This window comes from Cyprinodon variegatus, unplaced genomic scaffold (assembly GCF_000732505.1).
Source record: "Cyprinodon variegatus isolate N-32 unplaced genomic scaffold, C_variegatus-1.0 Scaffold231, whole genome shotgun sequence".
In the NCBI taxonomy this organism is placed as follows: Eukaryota; Metazoa; Chordata; class Actinopteri; order Cyprinodontiformes; family Cyprinodontidae; genus Cyprinodon; species Cyprinodon variegatus.
Window position 1 is genome coordinate 624,922 of NW_015150684.1, and position 22,153 is coordinate 647,074.

The 22,153-nt window shown below is 36.9% G+C and overlaps 1 protein-coding gene across 3 annotated transcripts in view; it reads left to right on the plus strand.

Annotated features, from left to right (window-relative positions):
• Positions 1-3,293: 3,293 nt before the first annotated feature.
• The window catches only part of foxj3 (forkhead box J3), a 94,313-nt gene continuing 75,453 nt past the window's right edge, over positions 3,294-22,153 (plus strand). For 2 of the 3 annotated variants that reach the window (XM_015381341.1, XM_015381343.1), the window contains exons 1-3: positions 3,294-3,696; positions 20,524-20,663; positions 20,954-21,431. In XM_015381341.1, coding sequence (XP_015236827.1) covers positions 21,072-21,431 — 360 coding nt within the window. In that variant the 5' untranslated portion in view covers positions 3,294-3,696; positions 20,524-20,663; positions 20,954-21,071. Of the gene's footprint in view, positions 3,697-19,734; positions 20,436-20,523; positions 20,664-20,953; positions 21,432-22,153 lie in introns of those variants that run through there. The other variant, XM_015381342.1, reaches the window with a different exon arrangement.

Here is a 22,153-nt window from a genome sequence, read left to right on the forward strand (position 1 = left end):
GTTTTTAACTGAAAAACATCTTTCTGGAAAACAAATGCAAGAAACAAAAGAACTGCCATAATCTTTTATAAATTGTCCGCTGCTTGGCATTCGTTTTTCTGTATTCACACCCAGAGGTGGGTAGCAGCCTAATTAGTTACATTTACTCAGCTTCTTACTTTTACTTGAGTAATGTTCTTGTAAACACCTACTTGAGTGAAATTTCTGACTACTCTGAGTAATTCGAACTATTCCAAAATCAGCTAAACATACAGTAAACATACTGATGAAGATTCTCAGTCAGAGGTCATAGTCTTTCCGTAAAAGTTTAAAAAAACAATCCACTGGATCCACAGTGAGTTTGAGTCTTTATATAGACAAGGCCTTGTCTATATAAAGACTCAAACTCACTCATCCAGACTTTTGAATTGAGAAAGCTTCCTGGAGGGGAAGCGAAACGTCTTCAAACCTTGGAAACCAAGACCAGTGGATTGTTATTTAAACTTTTACGGACATACAGTAAACAGTAGATATTTACAGTGGAAGCTAGTTGCCTTATCTTAATATGTACACAGTTCTGTGTCTAAGGATTGGTTTATTAAGTTTTATGTTGAAAAATATTGTAAAAGTATTTCTTCTGCAGTAATTTATGTTTTTAAATTAATGACATTTATTTGTATTCTTTTGGCATTCAAGATTTTAAAATACCAGAACTTGCCTAACGTTTTTTTTTTTTGCCTGCATCATTTACGAACATTAAATCTGATGTTATTATCCAACAGTATACTCAAGTAGCCTTTCTACTAGTACTTTTCTTTTTACTGTTACTTGAGTAAATAATGTTAAAGTAGTGCTACTTTTACTTGAGTAAAATTATTGGGTATTCTACCCACCTCTGTTCATGCCTACCACCACTTAAAGAAAATTAAAGTTTAGCTGTTTCAGTTGGATTAGTTTCTGACATTTCCATCTTTAGCTAAAATCTTTGTTTGTAGAGACCTTACTATGGATTAAAGTGTTCTTAGTCAAGGGCAGGCAACTAAACACAAAAAAGAACATATCACAGAGGTAGAAAACAACACTGTAAGTACAATTAAAGACAACTAAAAGATTGACATCCCATCTCACTCTGGGAGGAAGCCAGAGTACCCACAGATAATCCAAGGAACCTCCATACAGAAACAATCACTTGGGATTTGAACCAAGGAACTTTTTAGTTTTTTGTCTTTTGTGTTTTTTGTTTGTAAAATAAGCTGTCCAGAGGTAAAAAAAAAAAAAAAAAAGTACAAGCAGAGGTTAATATTCAATAAATACTGCTTGTGTTCGGCATACAGTAACAGTTTGCTGTATATGTCTGGAATTTGGTTGCAAGAATTTATTTTCTTAGAAAAGCATCCAGTCCTACATACAGTTTTTTCAGAACCTTCTTTGAGAATGTGTGACAATAAAACCAAGCATGAAACTTTTTGTGTATACAAAATACCCCTGCACACATCAGACAAACATCCTACAGATGTTGAAACATGTTGGTGGCTGAATAATGCTACGGGGTTACTTTTTTTGGACAGAGCTGAAGTTTTTGTAAGATGAATAAAGCTATAAATTGTTTTAAAGGTACATTATCAGTGAAGTTGTCGAGACCATCCATGTAGAAACTTTAGAAAGACCTGGAATTTATTCTTTTTTTATTAAAAACTGCAGAACAAAGAGCAATTTTAATGTTTTAACATTTGCTGAACTATATTTAGACATTTAGACATGCCTAAAAATACCAGCCGAATGTAATCTGGTCAGATTAGATCAAAATCAAATTCTTTGTGTGCCATGATAAAAATATGTTTGAAGGAAGTTTAAAAAAGATACATTTTAGTGTCAGCTAACTAATATGATAGGAAAAAAATGAAAGCAAAGAAAGCTTGGAATTCAAAGAATGACCCACTAAGTCTACAAGATTTAAAAAACTTAGATTTAATGTTTATTCAGATGAACTGACTGCAATCACACCTGAGTGCTGCAGTTGTTTTAGCTAAATTAAATATATGTGGAAACTTTATCAGAACATGTTTACAATTCCTGTTACCTAGATTTATTCACATAGGGTGAACAAAAGTATGACACTGGATACAGCTTATCTTTATGATAATAACTGAGTCAATCAGATTTTTCTCCTTGACAATAAGCTTAAATAATCTTAATGACATTTTAAGTATTTCAATAGACTCAGTAAAAAGTCAGGTCAAACATTTCACTAAATTCTCTTAACACATAGAGATGTGTTGGGCTTGTTATGCAATTTCGACAGTGAAAGGTGCTGTGGTTGCTGAGGATGTTTTAACTTTTTATCTCTCTGTATAATGTGGCCTGAGCTGTACACCAAAAACAAGTTTCTGTGAATTAATTCAATGAAAGTTAAAATAGTGGGCAAAAAGCAAAAAAAGCTGGGTCTCAACTTTTCGCCAAAAAAGCTAGAAAGACAACGGAATATTTTAACAGATCACCACTGCCCTTAAAATGATGAGATATATCTATGGTATTCTTCTGTATCTAAGCTGTTAAACATTTTATAATTAACTGGTGTATTTATTAAACTGTCATCAGAACAATGGAAACACCAACAAGACCATCAAACAAAAATCACATTATAGGTGCATTAATATATTTTATACTATGTCTGGTCGGGAGAACGTTTTCTCTTTTGTGAACAATGAAATGTTAGTTATCTAATATAATGTGTTCAAATCTGAGCAATAACATTTTAATTGGCCTCAATTGCAGTCCAAAAAAGGTGCAGCATTAAAAAGTCACCTACTAATGCTGTACTCTCCACTTGGTGGCGCTGTTACTTCACCTCAGCCTCCTCTCTGCATTTAATGATCAAATTTAAAGTAAAAATCAAGCTAGAAAATAACGTTAATGTACCTAAAAGCCAGCATATATGAATGTAACTATAGCTTATATGGGGCAAACTTGCCTGTGCCATCCAAAGACTACGTCACTAGTATGATTAATCACATATTTCTTTGTTTAAAGCACATCTCTGATAACTGAGCGCTTTTAGTTGTTTTCTTTAAAGATGCAAAGTCGCACAAAGCGTTTCTTATGATAAAAAATAAACATGATTATTATAATAAAGCATTTTATATATATATATAAATATATGTCACAGAGCAAACAATCGTGGTTGGAGATTTTGCATTTATTTCCTGCAAAACCTCATTAATATCTGAGCAGGGAACTAGTTAAATGAATGTGAATTTCTCTTTTCCCTCTGCTGTGGTGCATGAATTCATCTTCAATGTGCTCCGGCTGGCGTTGGAAGTAGTTCCGGTGGCTTATCAGCGGAGCGCTCAGAGAGCCCCGGGATCTCCTGCCGCGGTCGCTGCTGCCGCCGCTGCTGCTGCTGCTGTTGCTGCTGGGTTCAGACGCCAAACAGCGGGTCGCAGTGTTTCCATCAGGAGCGTCGATTGACCGCAGACTGCCCGGTCAGTTCAGTCTGACTCCGCCAGCCGGAGCGCCGAGCCACTGACAGCGCAGAGACACCACTGGAGCTTTTGTCTTCAACAAGGGGAATTTTCAAGTGCACAATCTGTGCGTCTGGAATATATATACACACACAGACACATATATATATATTTATATAAATATATATTTATATATATGAATATATATATATATATATATAAAGAGATCTGAGCCGGTTCAGTTTTATGCATCATGGTAAGTACTCAGAAATGCATATGATTAGTAATAAGTATTAGTAATAAAATATTTTAAAGTAGTAATGGTTTTACTTTTAAAGGCAGGCCGTGACAAGTTGCCTGTCTGTGACAGTATGCATGCCTGCAGGTACTGGAGATGTTTATTTAAAAACAATGTGGTTAAGTCCAACTTCTGCAAGTTTACCAGAATCTCGTCTGGATGACATAGACTCTGTTAAGCTGTCAGAGGTGATGCGGTTAAAACACAAAGTTGTGCTCAGTGACGTGCAGTTCTTCAAGCGTTGGAATGTATTTGGAGCAGAAATATGCAGATGATATTTACAGCTGGAGAGGCTTTCGGAGGGAGATCAAAAAGTGAGACAACCTCAGAGGAGACTGAGCGGAGCTGCACAGTGATTTGTCCCAAGCAGCTAAAGTCAGTCCAGATGTAGAGCAGATTTTTAAAACCAGTTTGCAATCTTTTCAGTCTGCAAATGGTTAAATAAAAATGTCTCATTTGTGCCTGCACATTTGTTTTATATACAGGGGCGTCCCCATCCATTTTAGTGCTTGCTTCATTAAATGTTTCTTTAATTTAGTGTTGCAACAATACAAATTGAGTAAAATTTGCATTGAATCCATTTCTGAAAGATCTGTGATCATGTAAGATAAAAAACAAGTTCAATAGATGGGATCTAGACTCATTGATCACAAGGATTTTGAACAACTTATTGCAGAAATATCTGCAGCAGTCTGGTGTTTTTAGGACTAAAACAACTCACTGTTTTTAGTTTATAACACTGAAATAATGTATATGTTGCAGGTAGAAGTTTTGCAATTTGTCAAAATATCAAGAACAATATGACTTAATTATTCCCCTTTTTCACAACTTGAATCTTAAAAATAATTATTTTTTTAAAGATTAAACATATTTAAACATTCTTTGACATTGATGATCTAGATGCATATTTTTTTTAGTGACCTTGTTGAACATGTTTTTAATAATTGAAAATGTTCTATATTCAACGACGGTAAAGAATATTGAAAAGTTAAAGGTTTCTATCAGGTCAGTGCTCAGAGTTATCATCCTTTTTGTTGCTTTGCTCTTTACAGAGTATCTCATACCAAACTTGCTGATATTTGCTGCTTAAATAATCGGGTTATCTATTCAGGTAAAAGCTGTGATCAGCTCCTTATACTTTATTAACTTAAGATTTAAAAACTGTTTCCTTAACGAGAGAGTTAATGGAGATTGGGCTTCTTTAGTTCCTACATTGTCTTTGTCTGGGCTTAAAACTATTTAGTTTTTCCTTTAAGTAAAGAGGATTGATTTTGAACAAGTTGACAAGTAGTGCACAGCAACAAGTTGGCTGTTTGCATCAGTATCAGTTAAGATTTTTGAACTTTTAATAACTTTTGTTACCCATTAATGGGCCATGTCTGCTGAATAGCACGTGAAGTGGTAGTCTAATGGTTATAGATCAGAGCGTTGGTGCCCTGAAGAGGTTACAAGGTTTGAACCTCAGACTCTTCCTTGTGCTCCTGAAGACCCTTAACCCGTTAAATGCTCTCTTTGTGTGTCTCATGGTGGCAGCACACTGCAGCCTGAGGAATGGGACACAGGACAGAATTTACACTGTGGGAGTATAAATGTAGGTTTCTTATCTTCTTCTATTTAACAAAGTCAAACAGTGTTTTGTTGGGATTTTAAATATTTTAGTGTGAAAATTAAAATCATTTAATAGGATAATGTCAACACATAGCTTGCTTTAAACCTACCCCTTCTCCAGTATATTTCCAAACATTTGTTACCACAATCAGATAAGAGAAATTACTATAAATAAGTAGATTAAATAAAAAAAAAAAACTTAAATCATTTAGAAAAACACACAATTATCACAGCCCTTCTTTATTCCGGTACATTGTGAGAATCATTTGTTTGTATTGATTTTTAAACTGTGCTATGCTTGGACATTGCTTAAACTCTGTACACAACTTCTCTGCAAAGACAGAGACACACAAACCTTTCGATGTACTGATGTTTAAAGATAAACATCCCCTTTGAAATTATACCTCCAAACTAAAAAAAAAAGTCTAAATATTTAATGGAAGTCAATTGTGTATCTGTTTATACACAAATTGAGCTAAATGAAAATTGAAACCGCATGTAAATTTGAATTCTTTTTTCAATTTCGGAATAATGAATATATGCAATCTCTGTAACCAAAATTAAGAATCTTTCCTCTGGCTCTTTTCTTAAGTATGAATAGTGGTTATATAGGTTGTAAACATTTCCAAAGTAATATCGCAGAATCTGTGAGCAGTAGAGAGTATGGAGAGGTTTATGGTCCAGAATATGTTTTGCTTTGCAAAATACAGAAATACTCCCTTACAATTTGCTCTGTGCATTAGGGCTGGGTATCGGTTCTTATTTCAAGAATCGATTCCATTCTGACTCTCAAGATTCATTATTCATTTCTTTTGGATCCGATCCGGGTTTTAGCTGTTAACTCACCTACATGATTATATACTGTAGTTATGCAACATACTTAAACTGGTACTCTATTAACATTCAGTAGCAAATTAATAAAGTAGTGATGGTTAAAGGCAGTATTCTGTCAGATCAGCATACCCCGTCAAACCTGCATTCCCATAGTACTAAGCATGCGCATGCATGCACAGAGTGACATTTAAACAACTTCTGTTACATGTGCAGATCAATATGACAATCTGACAGGTTAGCTGCCATGTCAGGGTGTGAAGTAGCGACACAGAAAGCGAGGCTGTCTGTGTTTAAAGCAGTTAAGCTTTAAATTCTGTTTACCTCAGACTGAAACTTTGTTTATTACATCACACATAAATAACTTAGCCTACTTGATATTCGGTATGCTTTTCTGGTAAGTTTGTGTGTTTACCTTCAATTATAACTTTTTGTTTATCATATCACGCATAAATAAAGTAGCCTAGTAGACTTGCTTCCACTTATAGTGTCAGTATGCAAATCTGACATCTTGCGCATGCGTATTGACTTTGGGTATGCTGTTCTGACGGGGTATGCTGGTCTGACCGCTCATAGGAAAGTGGAAAATCCTATTTTTTGAATTGTTCATTGATTTATCAATCGATCTCTAAGAATTAATATGAGAATAGATTCAGAATTAGAAAACAGGTTTTTCTCACACAGCTCTAATGGTTCATATGAGACATCCAGTTTATTTTATTGTCTATTATTACCCCATTAAATCTAATTTCTTAAATTCTCTCAATATTCACCCCATCTACTTGTATTGAAGATTAATCAGGGCTGACCAATGCCCATTTTTGGGCCAGCCAATGGCCCATAATGTAATCAAAAATGTACCGGTAATCAAATTTTTATCTTACATGTTAATTTATATTAAATCATTTACTGTATCAGTTTAGCAAATTATAAGGATTTGAATATATATCAATGTGCACATTCTGCCTAGTATGCTGTGTGTCTTCCCATAGAGAAAGAGTCCTTCTATCATGAGCCTAAATCTCTGAAATAAAAAGGGCTTTTAGGTGTCAACTTGTTCTCTTTTGCTGCTGTTCAGATAGCCAGTCAGGACTGTCCAGCTCCCTAAAAACCGTCAGTATAAATGCTACTGTATGTGTGACTGTGTGTGGACAATGTTTTGTTTTTTTGCTTCTGATTTGGATGCATCTCTGATTCCTATCAAGATGAGAGCTGTCTGAACAGATTTCTCTCATCATTATTTGCTCTGAGATTTACTTGTGCTTGTAAATGGTGTTGATTGAGGGCAATTTGGTTTTTTAATTGCTGAACAGCTGCCACACTCTCTGCTGATTGCCATTGTAGGCTCTTCTCAGTACATCACTCATAGACCTCCTAAATGCCTCATTAAAACGTTACGCGGAATCTCATGAAACGCGAGAAGGAACTGTCGCAGCTTTTTTTTTTAATAGTGATTTGTCTTTTATTATCCGAAAGGTCATTGTAATTATTGTCAATGTCAGCAAACGCAGAGGAGAAAGAAGTGAGTCAAGTAATGACTTTCTGGAAGTTGAAAGAGGAGTTATTTTTGGGTAGATTGTAGCATTGTAATTTCTTAGACAACGATGAACTCCCTGTAATGTCACAAGGTTTTTATTCCACGCCTTCTGTCTGGTTTTTCCTTTGCATTTTAGGGGTGACCTGTTTTCTGTATGGCTTTGAATTTAGAGTTTGGTTTTTCTACTTTACTTTGAAATATGGTGGAGTTTTAATGTTAAATACAGCTTGCAATAATCCGGGAATCTTCAGCAACCTTAAAAAGTTGAATAAGGTCAGGAATTTGCTCATTCTTTTTCAGTTCTGCATAAGTTCAGGAAAAATTAATTAGTGGAAAAAACGTTTAGATTTTTTAAATTTGCTTTATATTTTCTCAAAGACAAAATATAGAATTTCTAAAAATGACAAATTCACTGATCAAGCTAATGGCCATAACTAACTTCCGGTCTTCTTTGAACCCTGACATCTCATTTTCAACTTTTATACTCAGGCATATGAAAACATATGAAAGTGCAGGATGACAATAGTGTCTCTTTTTATGCATTATATCATATATGTCTAACCTTTACATTTTATTAAACTAGGAAAAAAACACAAATCATCACAGCTTTCTAGGTTTTCCCACATTTAATGAATAGAAAATAAATCAGATATTATTATTTTTTTCCCCTGTCAGCCATCAGAGCAAAATTAACAAATTCAGGTCTCTGATTGGTTATCAGAAAATATTAAATGACCCATATTTTGCTTTTTAGTAGCTGTGGTATACTTTCAGTAGAATGTGATTACATACTTATTTAATAATCCAATACTAATATCTATATTTTAAACTGTATTTTAGATACATCTGTCATCATTTAACTGGGTCTGGTTAATTTCCCCCCAAAAAGTACTGAAATTTCAAAATCTTTTGTGGTGCACTGGACATTCATCCATAGATGGGATTTTGCAAAAATTCCTAAATGTGAAATGTTTTGCTCATGTTAAGTCTAATAACAAAATGCTTAATTTATTTTTATTGAATATAAATAAAACTAAGTACAATACAATAGTTTCAAACCATAAACCTATTGATTATCTTACTTAGCAGGATTATTATACAGGATATTTACATAGAAATTTATATAGATGGGTATTTATATATATAGCTATTGCACTGGGTATCAAATGTAAAAACATGTTATTGCACAGGGTATTAAATAGTAATTGCTCATTAGATATTGCACAAGTTATTGCCATTATATAGTCGCATTGTAGAGTCTGATGGCAACAGGGATGAATGACCTGCGGTAGCGCACCTTTTTACAAAGAGGGTGTAAAATTCTTTACCTAAAGGAGCTGCTCAGCTACTCTACGGTCTTGTGCAGGGGATGAAAGGTGTTGTCCATGATGGATGTGAGCTTGGAAAGCACCCTTTTTCCAGCCACTTCCTCCACTGAGTCCAGAGCGCAGCCTAGGACAGAAGCGGCCTTTCTCACCAGTCTCTTTCTGTCCCACTCTGCGTTGCCAGGGGCTCAGCAGATGACAAATAAAGTTGATGTGTACAAGGGATTAACTTATCTTTTTTTTCTTTGGATTCAAAAAGGCTCTTTTGTCAAGATTTTCTCCCTTTTATGTTTTCTTGTCCTTTATTATAAAAATTGAAACAAGTTATAATTCTCGTCAGTAGTCAAGTTGATTGGAATCTGATATCAACCAGAAAAACCAAATATTTGTATCTCTGCTTTCTTTATATTATTGTTGTTAATAAATAGAAAAAGAAATATTTGGGAGTTTATAAACTTTTCTCCAAAGTAGAAACATTTAGTGCATGATATTCAATTCAGTCCAATTAGTTCATTTATATAAAACCAATTTACCACACATTTAATCTCAAGTCATTTTACAGTCAATCAAGTCATACAGAAAGACTGGTTAAAAGTGTTTTATTTAAAGAACTTGGAGAATGACACTGAGTTATTGACTGCAGAATTCATTACTTCCAGTTGGGCCTATGGTGATAGAGGACAGTTGCTTGTATTGTGTTGTTTTTTGCAGCAACCCCTCATACCAATCATGCATGTAGCAACAGTGGAGAGGAAAAGTTTTGATACAACAAGTTATAGGTTTTGGAACCGAACTGCTATGAATAGTTCACATTTCTTAATTGCAGTGAAAATCCCTTTAAACTGTTAAATAAGGAGCTAGTTATGGCCTTGTCTTGTTTCATGACTTTTGTGACACATATCTGTATGTTGTAAATTTATTTTAAAAGTAAGTATTATCTTTAACATCTAGGTGTTTGGAAATAAAAAAACACAGGAACAAACAAGTAAGTTATACAGGGCAGATTATATTCGTAAACAAGCCATAGCATCACCTTTTTGGTACTTCAAAAAAATTATATTTAAGAGCATATAGAATGAAACACAATTCCTGCACCCTGGTGGCTGGCCGGTGTTCACACCGAGTCTGTGTTATTGAAAATGTCAGCATGAGCTGCATTAGCGTGTATCATTCAGAAAGGATTTTTTCTTTTTCTAGCTCATATGTAATCTCAGACATGCTGTGCAGAAAACTCCGTATGCTATGCTATACCAAGAAGCTGCCTGTTCCTCATCATTTCTCATTATAGCAAACATTTCAGTCAGATAGGCTGTGTGTTAACTTTCCTAGTAGAAAACTGAAGGACCGTGGCTTTTATGATGGCCCTTTTCCACCAGTGTCTACTCTGCATGCCTTAGTTTTTAGGGTTTTTGGCAGCTATTTTCTCAGAGGTCCAAGCGGGCCGCTAGACTGTCCAAATTCAGAACGGATCACTTGCTTTACTTTAGAGACTGCTTTACAAGAATGAGAACCGCCATTTGTAAAAACCAACAACATCAACTCAGCGTATTCTGAGTTAAAAGGACTAGAGAAGCATTGAAAGCGCACTATTAGCAACAAGATGCAGGCGTTTTTGTTTTTGTTGGCTGAGGAGAAGATACAAAGGAAAGTAGATGAAACAACCCCAAATGAGAAAGTTACCAAAGAGATGTCCAAGCTGATGGCTGCTGATGTCCTTCAGCGAAAACCAAAGCAAAGCTATGAGATGCACTAGAAAATGAAAAGCATTTACCAGACCATCAAGAACCCCAATGGTCAGACAGATCCATCCATCCATCCATCCATTATCTGACACGCTTGGCCAGACAGATTTGGCAAGAAAAGTTGCAAGTGCTTGGAGGGGACAGCCTGCATGGCAACCAACAGCAGAGCAATGGGAGTTTGGGTGGTTTTGACTCAATCTTTCCTGAACTTGATTCCATGATAGATAAAGGTGAAACACACACAGCATATATTCAATCAATATTCTATATGTTCAATCAATAAACCACTTTACGTTGTGTTTACTGTGTATATGACCACTATAGGAAGTTAGCATTAGATATTGTCATCTTTAGGGATGTCCCGATCTAATATTGATATCGGAATATGGTCTCTCACCAGCAAAAAAAAGTATTAAAACATATTTACCTTCAACTATAATCTCTAATATTAACATAACGGAAGTACAAAACCCCTTTTGTACACTTCCTTTTAAAGTTTATGTATCCCATTGGTTAATAATGCATTGTTAAGTTGTTCTTATATCTATTGTTGACTAGTTTTGACTGTTTTAGTACTCACTTGATCAGTATCACTTGATACTACAAAAAACAAGTAATATAAGTATATGATTCATGCTGATATCATGTCAATATTATTGGTCAATACTCAAAGCTGCAATATTGGTATCATATTGGAAATGTAAAACCTTTATTTAGACACCCCTAGTGTTTCACCGCCACACGACTTCTAGCTTGTATCCTTCAGTTTGATAGCTCTCTATGTTGTCCCAAATGTTCCCGTACTTAACGAGAGTGCTGATCTTATCTTATCTAAGCCTTTCTGGCTCTATTCTTTTACTTTTAAGTTGAACAAATAGGTATTGACCAAACCGCAGGTTTTTCATTACCTTCATTATTGAGTATTGGGTTGCATACAAATCCTGTCACATTACTTTTCAAGCTATTGGGCCTCTTTGCTAAAAGACCCCACATTGAAGTGCTACCCAATCGAAATGGAAATATGTCTAGTATGTTGATTCTAACCAATTAGGTTCTAATAGGAAAGGACCATAAAATAGGAGGACGAGGTGCAATGTCAGCTTCCCCTAATCTATCTCTGAATATCTCTTTCAAGTCGTATGAAATAGGGCAGTTGCAAGAAATGACAACGCATTTGTTTTCTGCCATCCATAGTGTTTGCAAAAACCAGGACAGTTGTTTTTTCTGAGTAAATTACACAATGATTAACAATGATTGAAAGCAATTGGTTGCTCTGTGCACTCGATTTTATTTAGGGGTATCAGAGAGAAGTTAGATTTAAAAAAAAGGCATGCCACACTTTACAGATCTTTATCTGATAGAATCTCAGAAAAAAACATGTTGTTCTAAAGTGTAAAATCCTCAGAAAATATGTTGAAAAGTTTTCAAGGTATGAATACTTAATTTCCCAACGTGACAGGACTTCTCTGTCACCCAGCTGTAAGCTGAGGAATTTGACGACACATTAGAGCAGGCGTTCTCCCTTTTCAAGTACCTTTAAGTTCCCTGAGTGCTCCCCGTCACTGTGATTTTTGTCATGTCCCCAGGAAAGTACACATAATTTAAATTCTAATGCAGCAAATCCTTTTATCTTGTCAAAATCCTCTTTGATTCAGTTTGCGAAAGCGTCGCTGTGATTTCAAAAAGAAAGATGTGAGAGATAAGATAGGGGGGATGATCACCTTTAAAGGGCTGCTATTTGGATTGAACTCAGCCGTTGCGCTGCCAGCGACAAGAGCCTCCATTGTGAACCCGATGTCCCGCACAGGCAGGCAGGGTTGCACTCTCGCTGCTTCGGATTTTAATGAGTAACAATTGTTGGCCAATTTGCATGTAAAACAATGCAATTACAAACAAGCATCAAAAAGCTGTAAAACTTCTAAAAAATGTAAATTACTCTATTACAAAGCGTAAGAAAAACCGAGCCATGCCTGCAAGCCGGGGCCTCGAGGTTTAGGATGTTGGCTTCCATTATTAATGCTATTCACAAGCCAAACTTTTTTTAGGGTGGTACAGTGGGGTGCTTTAATCTATTTTTGCTGTAAATTAATGAATTTTTAAAGAGGACTAGTCCTCGCTGAATAGGGCTGGGATATGGGAATGTAGATGGAGTTGCGGTGGCGTCGTACTATATCCTCCTTTAGTGTGTGCAAAGCACAAGTTCACAAACAGCATCCCATCTCTGTCTCTCTTGGGACCTTTCGCTGGGGGAGTTTGCTGAATGTTGCACTCTTATGTATTATTTATGACAAAATATGCCTTTTTAACTCCGCCGTTGTCAGAATCTCAAATTCTGATAGCTTTTTTCCCCCCATTTTAGTTTCTGTAAGTCTTGTGGTTCGCCAGCTCCTACCATCCTGCAGATGTTTTTTAGGTGTTACGCTTTGTGTGGGCTTAGCGGGTAAATATTACATTTTAAGGCTGGTGAAAGTCAGGTACTGATTGAATTCCTTAGATACAGATTTTTCTAACATGATCTCAATAATATTTTCAATTACACCTGTAGGAATTGGAACATTGAATGACGATGTCGATGGATGAACTTGGTTGACATCAAGGAAAGTTTTCAGTCCCCAATAAAATACGATCCTCTGTATTAATCATCTTTTTATTCCCTTTTAGAAATGGGTTAGCCTGACCAGTCTGTTGAAGGCTGCTGACTTTGAAGTAGCGCCTTACATTGATCCCTCTCCAGGTCTGGTGTATCAAATGATAATTGCTTAACCTGGCTCCATTTAGTGGTGCGAGAACAGCCACACTGAGGGCAGCTGATTTGCCTTGATATCTTATAAATGACGCTTTTCAGGGTTATGTTTTGCCGATGCAGAAAGTAATTAAGACGTTCAATGTGGCTTCTTTGGACCTTTTCCTCCCTCCTTTGAATGGCTCATACCACTAGACGTGTCAGCGCTCAGAATGCCTACAGAGTTTCTTTGACACATAAGCCCTGCTCTTGCCAAAAAGAAGTCCTTTCCAGAAACCCCCTCTGCTCTGCACGCTCCGGGTGGGTATTTTGTCATTTCTTCATTTTCCCCTGAAAATATTTTGATGCCTCTTTTCCTTTGGTTCTCCTCCCTCACCGCTACCCCCCTCCTGTCTCACCCATCCCCCGTCACTCCATTGAAAGTTCGCTATTAAAATGCAGTACTGTAAAGCCCCTCTCTCCGTCTAAAAGCCTGCTAGCAGCGGGAGACTGTTGGCTGTTAGTGATGCATACAGCTGAGTGAGTGCATAACAGCTACAAAATCTAATGGGTGAATACATTCAATCACACACACATCCTCAGCTCTTTTAAAGGGACAGTCATCAAAGCTCTATCTACAGCACACAGAGTGGTATATTATAACATTATTTCAGAGATTTTATATGCCTTTATCCTCTTTGTGAAATGACACTTTTGATTTCTTCTAAAATAACACGAAGTAAGGCTGGAAAAGTTTACTTTTTGATTTTAAATTTTTTATTTAGTTGATTAAAACCCCTTAAAATCAAAAAAACTTTTGCCATGATGTTAACCTCTACTTATCCCCACTAATCTTAACTAATAAAACTGTTTATACCGTTCATTTAGAATCTACAGCATTATTTACATCAAGGCATCTTCCAATCAATAGATTTATGCGGAGGTCTTCAACAAGGGGTCCGCGACCCCTAGGGGGTCCACGGAGGTACTGCATGGGGGTCCCGAAAGTTTTGGTTGATTTTTTTTTTTTTATTTCCCCCTGCAATTTTTCTATCAATTGAAATGTCTTTAAATACACATTAACATGAATTCAACACACTGTAGCAAACAGATAAATGGAGGCAGACCAAATGTTCCAGGGGTCCAATAGGCCAGGAGGGCCCAGAAAAAAACATTAAATGAAAAACAGGGAAATGGATTCAGATATATTAATAAAGCTGCATGAAGTGAAAATTCTATTCAATTAGGTTTAATTAAAATTCTATTTTTTATTAGTTCAATATTCATTCAGAGTTTGGGAATCTTACACATTTTTTACTTAATTTATTTACATATTACTGAGAGCAGAAACTGTTTGAATTGCCCTTGAATTTTTTACACCCTACCAAATATTGCATTAAAGGAGCTTTTGTGCTGCAGTATTTCTCATGTTAAAACTGGAATGATGATTTGATATCCTAAGCTAAACCATTACATCTTAGCTCTGGTTGTGTGTTATGGATTTTTATCACACTTGAAGGTAAAACTTTGGCCCTGTCATCTTTGAACTGCTCCCTTGTCTTTGCTGAAGCAGAGCATCCCCACAGCATGATCCTGCCCTCACCACATTTCAGCTTGCAGATGGTGGGATTCTTGGGTGAGAATAATAGGTTTATTATTCTCACCCAAGAATAGTTTTATGCTTTTATTTGCTATTGTTCAATAAAGAAGAGGTTTGTTGAGTGCAATAATAAGAGCAAATCTGCTCAACATATTGTTCTTCCTGAACTGTGTCATTCTGCAACTCATCCAGAGTTACCATCTTGGCTGCATTACAGACTTGCCTACTTTAGCCATACAGTATGGCTAAATTATTGCACATTCACAGCTCGGATATATGTGTTTTATTTGCTGTAAGATTGAGCTTGGTATTTTGTTTTATGATCCAATGTTTCTTTTAAACTCCTTACTCTCTCTATGATGTTATTTGTTTCCTAACATTCTGCAACAAACATCAAAGGCCTTTTCTAACCAGCTATTTTTGAATGGAGGTTAAATCACACAGAAATAAAAGAATAATTAACTGTGACCTTTTAAAGTTCATTAAAATCTATGTTTGTGTGAAACCATTTAAGGGTTCTGATATTGTTTCAAGGCTCCATATAATGTTTTATCTCAATATGCAATGAGAAAATTATTTCATAACATCTACACCAGGATTTTTCCTCACTAAAACTCTATTCATGGATCCAGAAACTCTATGCATTGGTCTTTTCGTAGCATGGAGAGCTGCAGATAATGTGCATAATCCAGTTTATAGATGAAAAGGGTTAGGGTTTCAAGTTCATCTCTAAGGAGAAGAGATGTCCCAGTTCTTTTTTTGTGATTCAACGTAAGAGTGAGGTGTTGGACTATAACCTGTTGAAAATAAGAATTATTAAACCACATAACACATGGTAATTTCATATATGCCTTGTTTTACTGTTGCTAGCGCTTCTGTAAAAGTAAAAAAAAAAAATTTAAAAAACAAAATCCACTGGACTTGGTTTCCAAGATTTGAAGACGTTTCGCCACCTCTCCAGGAAGCTTTCTCAATCCAATGTCTGGATCCGCAGTGAGTTTGAGTCTTTATGTAGACAAGGCCTTGAATTGCTTGGAAACATGCAAATGGAGCCGATGAGTGAGTCGTTTGGTTCCATTGTTAGCCTGTTATATCTGAAACCTGTCTATGATTGTTAAGGGTCAGTCGTTAAGCAGGTATTACTAGCGCTGTTTGCTCAAACTTGTGCTTGCAACTTATCACCTTGTGGGAACAGTGCAAGGCTAATTGCTAAGGAATATTTTGGGAAGCAGTCAACTGGTCCCTATCAGATAAGTTATCTTCTTGGGCTTAAGTTTAGGTTTATAACCAGGACCATTTGTTAATGTTTATAACGGTGTAACATGTTTCTATGATCTGTACATCCTTGTTAATTTGTGATGACCTTTTGAAAGTTGTTCCATGCCTTCCACTCACTGACTATTAGAGATAGGCACCAGCTGCTGTAATCCAAACAGGTAAAAAACAGACAGTGGATGGATAGATGTATTTATTGCATCTATGGACATATAGACAGAAAATGGTTACATGAAAGGAACAGTCCTGAGTTTATTCCATGAATAAATAATTTGAGCAAATTCTTTGCTCAATTTGTCAATTTGACCTAAATCATTCAAATTGATATTTTAAATTTAATGAAACTAATTCCCTACCTGTAGGATACTTTTGACTGCAGATAAACCGATTCATCGGCTTAGCTATATTTTGGGCCAGTATTAGGATTTTTTTCATTTTGCAATCACATGTCATGTAGCGGTCATGCCTTGATATCACGTGCATGCATTGCCACCCTCCATTTGCTATGCTTTGGTAATTTTTTATTTGCTTAATTGTATTTCTTTTTAGTTTAAATGGAGATTTGTATGACATTGTTATCATTGTGTTGTGGAGGAAGAGAAAGCAATATTGGTTTCAAAGGCATCCCTAAAACATCAGCAGCACATATTGGGGAGATGTTGGACTGATGTCAAAAGAGTTGATATCGGCATTGGCCTTAAAAAAAAACAAAACTGTACTGGTTGATCTCAACTGATGTCACAGCAGTGCATTTTTATAAGAACCAAAAAGCTCCAATCTGCACTCTTTCTCTCTTTAAAACTAGAGATTACAAACTGCAAACATCCCCTGATGCTCATTTTTAGTGTTTAAAATGTTTAAACATGTTATCAGTTTAAGATCATGTTTGCTGGATCTCAAGTTTACACTTAGGCAGAAACAGCCATTAGAGATTAGTTTTCTTTCAGACACTGATGATTGTTTTGGCCTGATTCAGAGGCAATAGCTTGAAGTTGATATTTTAGAAATTAATCACTTTCAGCTCATATTTCATTTGTGTACACTTTGAATTTAAACACAGACACTGTACTCTGTACATTAGCATGTCTTCTCTGCATTGATCATGTTCCTCTGATACCATGCTGATATGACACTCGACGAAAATCAGACATAAAAGGCGTAATGCCGAGGCTAGCTTAGTCACTGTGGGACCAGTTGACTGAGTCGTCGAGGTAATTGGTAGTGTCTATCCACCCAGCAGGGCCCCAGTACCCATAAGCCAAGTCATATCCCCTTTTCTTCTCTCGCTGCTTTATACTATTACTCATCATCTCAACACCTCAATAGGCTAGCGGTGTGAAGCATCACAATGCAGCCGTGTAACCATCCCACGCTCTGCAACTTCTCAACAACAGCAGCAGCAGCGGCAGCGCAGCAGGTCGGGGCTTGTGGCAGACTGATTTGCAGTTCGAGCATCTTAATGAGAGGAAAATAAGCACTTGTACAGTGTCTTGTGTGTCACCACCCAAAACCCACCTACCCACCAACATTAGATCCTTAGGAAAAAATAAAAGAAGGCATACTAATTAAGATGGCTTCTTGGGATTTGCACAAAAAAAAGAAAAGAAAAGAGATTTAGAAATATTGCTTTGCCTTAAGGACAAGAAGTCTCACTGAGTTTCTCTTGGTTCCTTCTCCTGTATGGTCCCTCTTCCTGACTTGTCTAGCTTGATGATTTCTGCTGCTACAAATGCTGTTTTTTCTCCCTTGTAATTAAAGCAAGATAATTTTCAAATGCTGGGTATTTCCCCTCTTCTTCTTCTTGTTAGCATATTAGGGCTCTCCATGGGGAAGGTGTAAAGAGAAACCAATGTGTTTTATCTTTGTAGGCAGGCTTTTTGAAGCTCTCGCACCTTTATCATTTACAGCATGAATGGAGAATGCGTGGGCCATTGGGCTCTTTGTTGTTGTTGAAGGACACATGAAGGTTAGCGCATAGGATGGGGATGGAAGTTGGTTCAGTTGTTTTTCATTTGAGTTTTTTTCACATTAAATGTTAATTCTATGCAAAGACTATAAAGCTCTTTACCGCCATTAAATTATGATTCAAATTTTTTTTTTGTTTCTTTACCTCAGCTCACTGAAATATACTTATTAAATAAACCACTGGAACCTAATCAAGAACTTTGGTTTAACAATTTTTATTTAATTCATTTGAGAAGAAACCAGTGAGTTTATCTGAGTACAATTTCTGGCAACTTTTACAATCTTTTTTATATTAAAAACGTTTTTTTTTCGATGAACTGACTTAGACATTAGACACAGAAGACAATATATATATTGTATTCTTAAGCATATGAAGCACATTTTAAGACAGTTTTATTGAGAATTAAAAGATGATTACCTACAACTAATTTTGCAAATTTCTAGAGTGGCACTGGAGATTTTTGAGGATTACAAATAGAAAATGGTTGAGTTATTTCTAACTAATAGGTAGTGGCTTACGCCATGAATCGCTTTAAAGCACTTGTGGGGAAAATAAAGTGAATAATAGTGCTCTCATGCTAAACCTTTGTATCGCTTTTAGCAGACTCCAGTTTCCACACCAGATTATGTCGATGTAAACCCATTCTGAACCATGTAACGTGCCAAAGATGCATACTCTGGCAGAGTTTGCAAACGTAGCCAAAAAGAACCCCCGACGGTGGATTTTCTTCCTACCACTTATTCGTCTTCGCCAATACTGCCCCCTGAATCAGTTTGTTGGAACTGTGTTTTAGATTCTTTCTAAAAGTATGTTGCACACCGTGCAAAATAGAGCTGTGAATTTTCTCATTTTTACCAATGTCTGGACTGGGCCATCAGTTTAAAAAATCGCCTAGCTTTTTAGAATTGAACCATCACAAAACAGTGCATTTACAAACTAATATAGTACTTTTATATTTTAAAGGTATAGGGGAGGATGTTTTTTTCCCGGGAGGATCATCAAAATAAGTGGTCCTAATTGTCAATCATTCTGGTGATATGTTTGCGTAAGGCTGTCCTATGTGCTCGTCCCCATTTTCACTTACCGGTGGTGAGTCTGACATAGTGGAAAAATTGTAAATCTTCTTTTGGAAAGTACGCTGGTTGCAAACAACTGGTTGCATAGCGATGCAAACAGCAACCTTTAAACAGAGCGTGCACGAGGAGAAATGGGCTCATGCATGCTCTCACTCATGTTTAATAGTCGATCCCTCTCAGGAGCGGGCACAGGGTTGTGCATGTGCATTTTTTCTTTAAAGTGGAGAGGGAAGTTCTTGTCAAAAATTAGGAGAAATTCTCCCCTATACCTTTATATGAACTGAATGGAATTACTTAAGACATTCTGCAATTTCATAGTGCAGTAGGCTTATTTTCCATGGTTTCCAAACAGATTTATTATTTATAAATCAAACGATAATCTTTGCCATTTTTAGTCCAGTAAGGACAAACCTATAGACGTTCTGCAACAAACCAAACTACCAAGCAAACAGATACAGTATTTTAGTTTTTCTCCGGTTGTGACTCAGGGGAGAACTATTAGTAAAACCCTTAATAAGGGTTCTTGCCAAGTTTAACCCATGAATATTTCAAGGTTGAGTGTTCTGCTAAAAATAGCTACACTAATAAGAGGCTGGGGGTTATTTAGCATATATTTCTTATTGCCTGCGTCTGTCTGACAGAGATCTGAGGGACTGAGTGGGACAGAGAGGTGGGCACGGACTTGTCGAGAGAGTCAGACACGTCGAGTAAGAAAATAAAAACCTGAGTTTGTGTGTGTATGAGAGAGAGAGAGAGAGAGAGACGGAGGTGTGAGGTGGTGGGTTTGACACAGAGAAGAGGGGACGAGCCTTTCAGCTCCTCCAGAGGGTTGGAATTCCTCCTGAGCTGCCTTTTGGCAGACAGTTGTGAAAACAATTCCCCAGCTTTTAGTCACTGCACAGATCCAATTGCCATTTCCACCTAGGAGGGAATGAAACTTTAAACCAATCCAGACAGACACAACATAGAGAGAAAAAGAGAGAGGAGTTTTTAATCAGGCTGGACAGATGCCGAGGTCAGTTGAATGTTTGGGGGATATTAATATATTATGAGGGCCGTCTGGCGGTGTAAGCTCACCTTCTTGTGTGGTTTTGTGTTTGTAGATTGCAGCCGCAGCACCAGCCGCCGTCGCAGTGGCCAAATGAAGATTTTGTGAACATGCACAGGGAGAGCACTTTACCTTTCACAGCGCTGAGTTCCCCAGATGCTTTGGCCAAAAGAAAGATGGAAGGAAATTGGAAAAGTAAGAGAGTTAACTCATTCCTAGCAAACAAACTACTGATTTACCTAATTTATGATTAATTAAACTATATGATAAACATTTTGTAATATCCATAGTTTACATATTTATGATTAGCGCTAAAGGCAAAGTAATTCAAGTGCCAAAATATTTTGTTTTCTGTTGTAGAAAGCTAGACTGAATGTGGAAAATAATGTGCAACTTGACATCCGTGCGTCTCCGCCAAGTCTGCTCTCTGCTCCAGCTAAGGAAGATGAATAGGCATAGTAAATAAACCTTCTGCTCTTCTCTAGGCTTGAGCCAAGACTGCAGCACGGAACCCATTCAGTGAGCCAGCAGAAGATCCGTCCGTACGCCACGTCGCTGAAGCCCCTCTTCTTCCTTTTTAACCCCCCTTGAGCGTCGAGCATCATGACCTCTGAGCTGGGGAGCAGCCTCACCTCCATGGACTGGCTTCCACAGCTCGGCATGAGAGCAGCCATCCAGAAGGCAGATGTAGGACACCACCACGGTCATCTTGGGCATCACCACCACCACATGCACCATCACGGACATGGACCGGGGAAGAAGATGGTGCATCTGGATCCAGGAACCACACTGGATCAAGAAGAAGCTGCGCAGCACAGAGACGGCAAACCCCCTTATAGCTACGCCAGCCTCATCACCTTTGCCATAAATGGCTCCCCTCGGAAACGGATGACGCTCAGTGAGATCTATCAGTGGATCTGCGACAACTTTCCTTACTACAGAGAGGCGGGAAGTGGCTGGAAGGTAAGAAAAAGATATAACGAAGCAGCTCAACATTTAGGGGTTTTTATTTGACTAGAATATACAAACTTTTTTACAATAAGAGTTAAATATTATAACAAATAAAAATAAAACTTAGAGTAAGTTTGTTTTCAGGTTGATCAGAGAGATGCTGGAATTAACATCAGGATATTTCAAAAACCAGAGATGTGTTTTTATTTTGTGTCTGTAGCTTTTGTGTTAATGTTTCCAGTAATGCCAAACTGATTGCCTCTAGAGATTTGCTCCACATTCTTTTTTATGAAAATTCATGTCCTGTTGTTGCTGTGTAGCTCTAAGCATTTTAATGAACATGCATGCTGCATTTAGTCTTAGCCTTTTCTGTAGTCACTCCAAGGGATCTGGCCTAACCGTCTCATTTTGACCATTTGTTCGTTCTTGAACCCCCTGTACTTACAGGCACCCCCTCCCTAGCTCTGCCAATGTTCTAATATTGCTCTTCATCCATCAAACCTTGGATACGGAAATGATGTCATCCCAAAATAAGATTTGGCCTTCATTTCTGTGTCAAAAGGCTTAGGAGGTTTTTTAAAAGTACAAGCCTATAGCAGTGTATTACCATATATTCTGGACGACAAGGTGCACCTGAATATTACATACACAAGCTAAAATTAGGGGAAAATCCTGTTTTGTTCATACATTAGCTGCACCTGACTAAAAGCCGCAGGCGATTTAAAATTTTAATG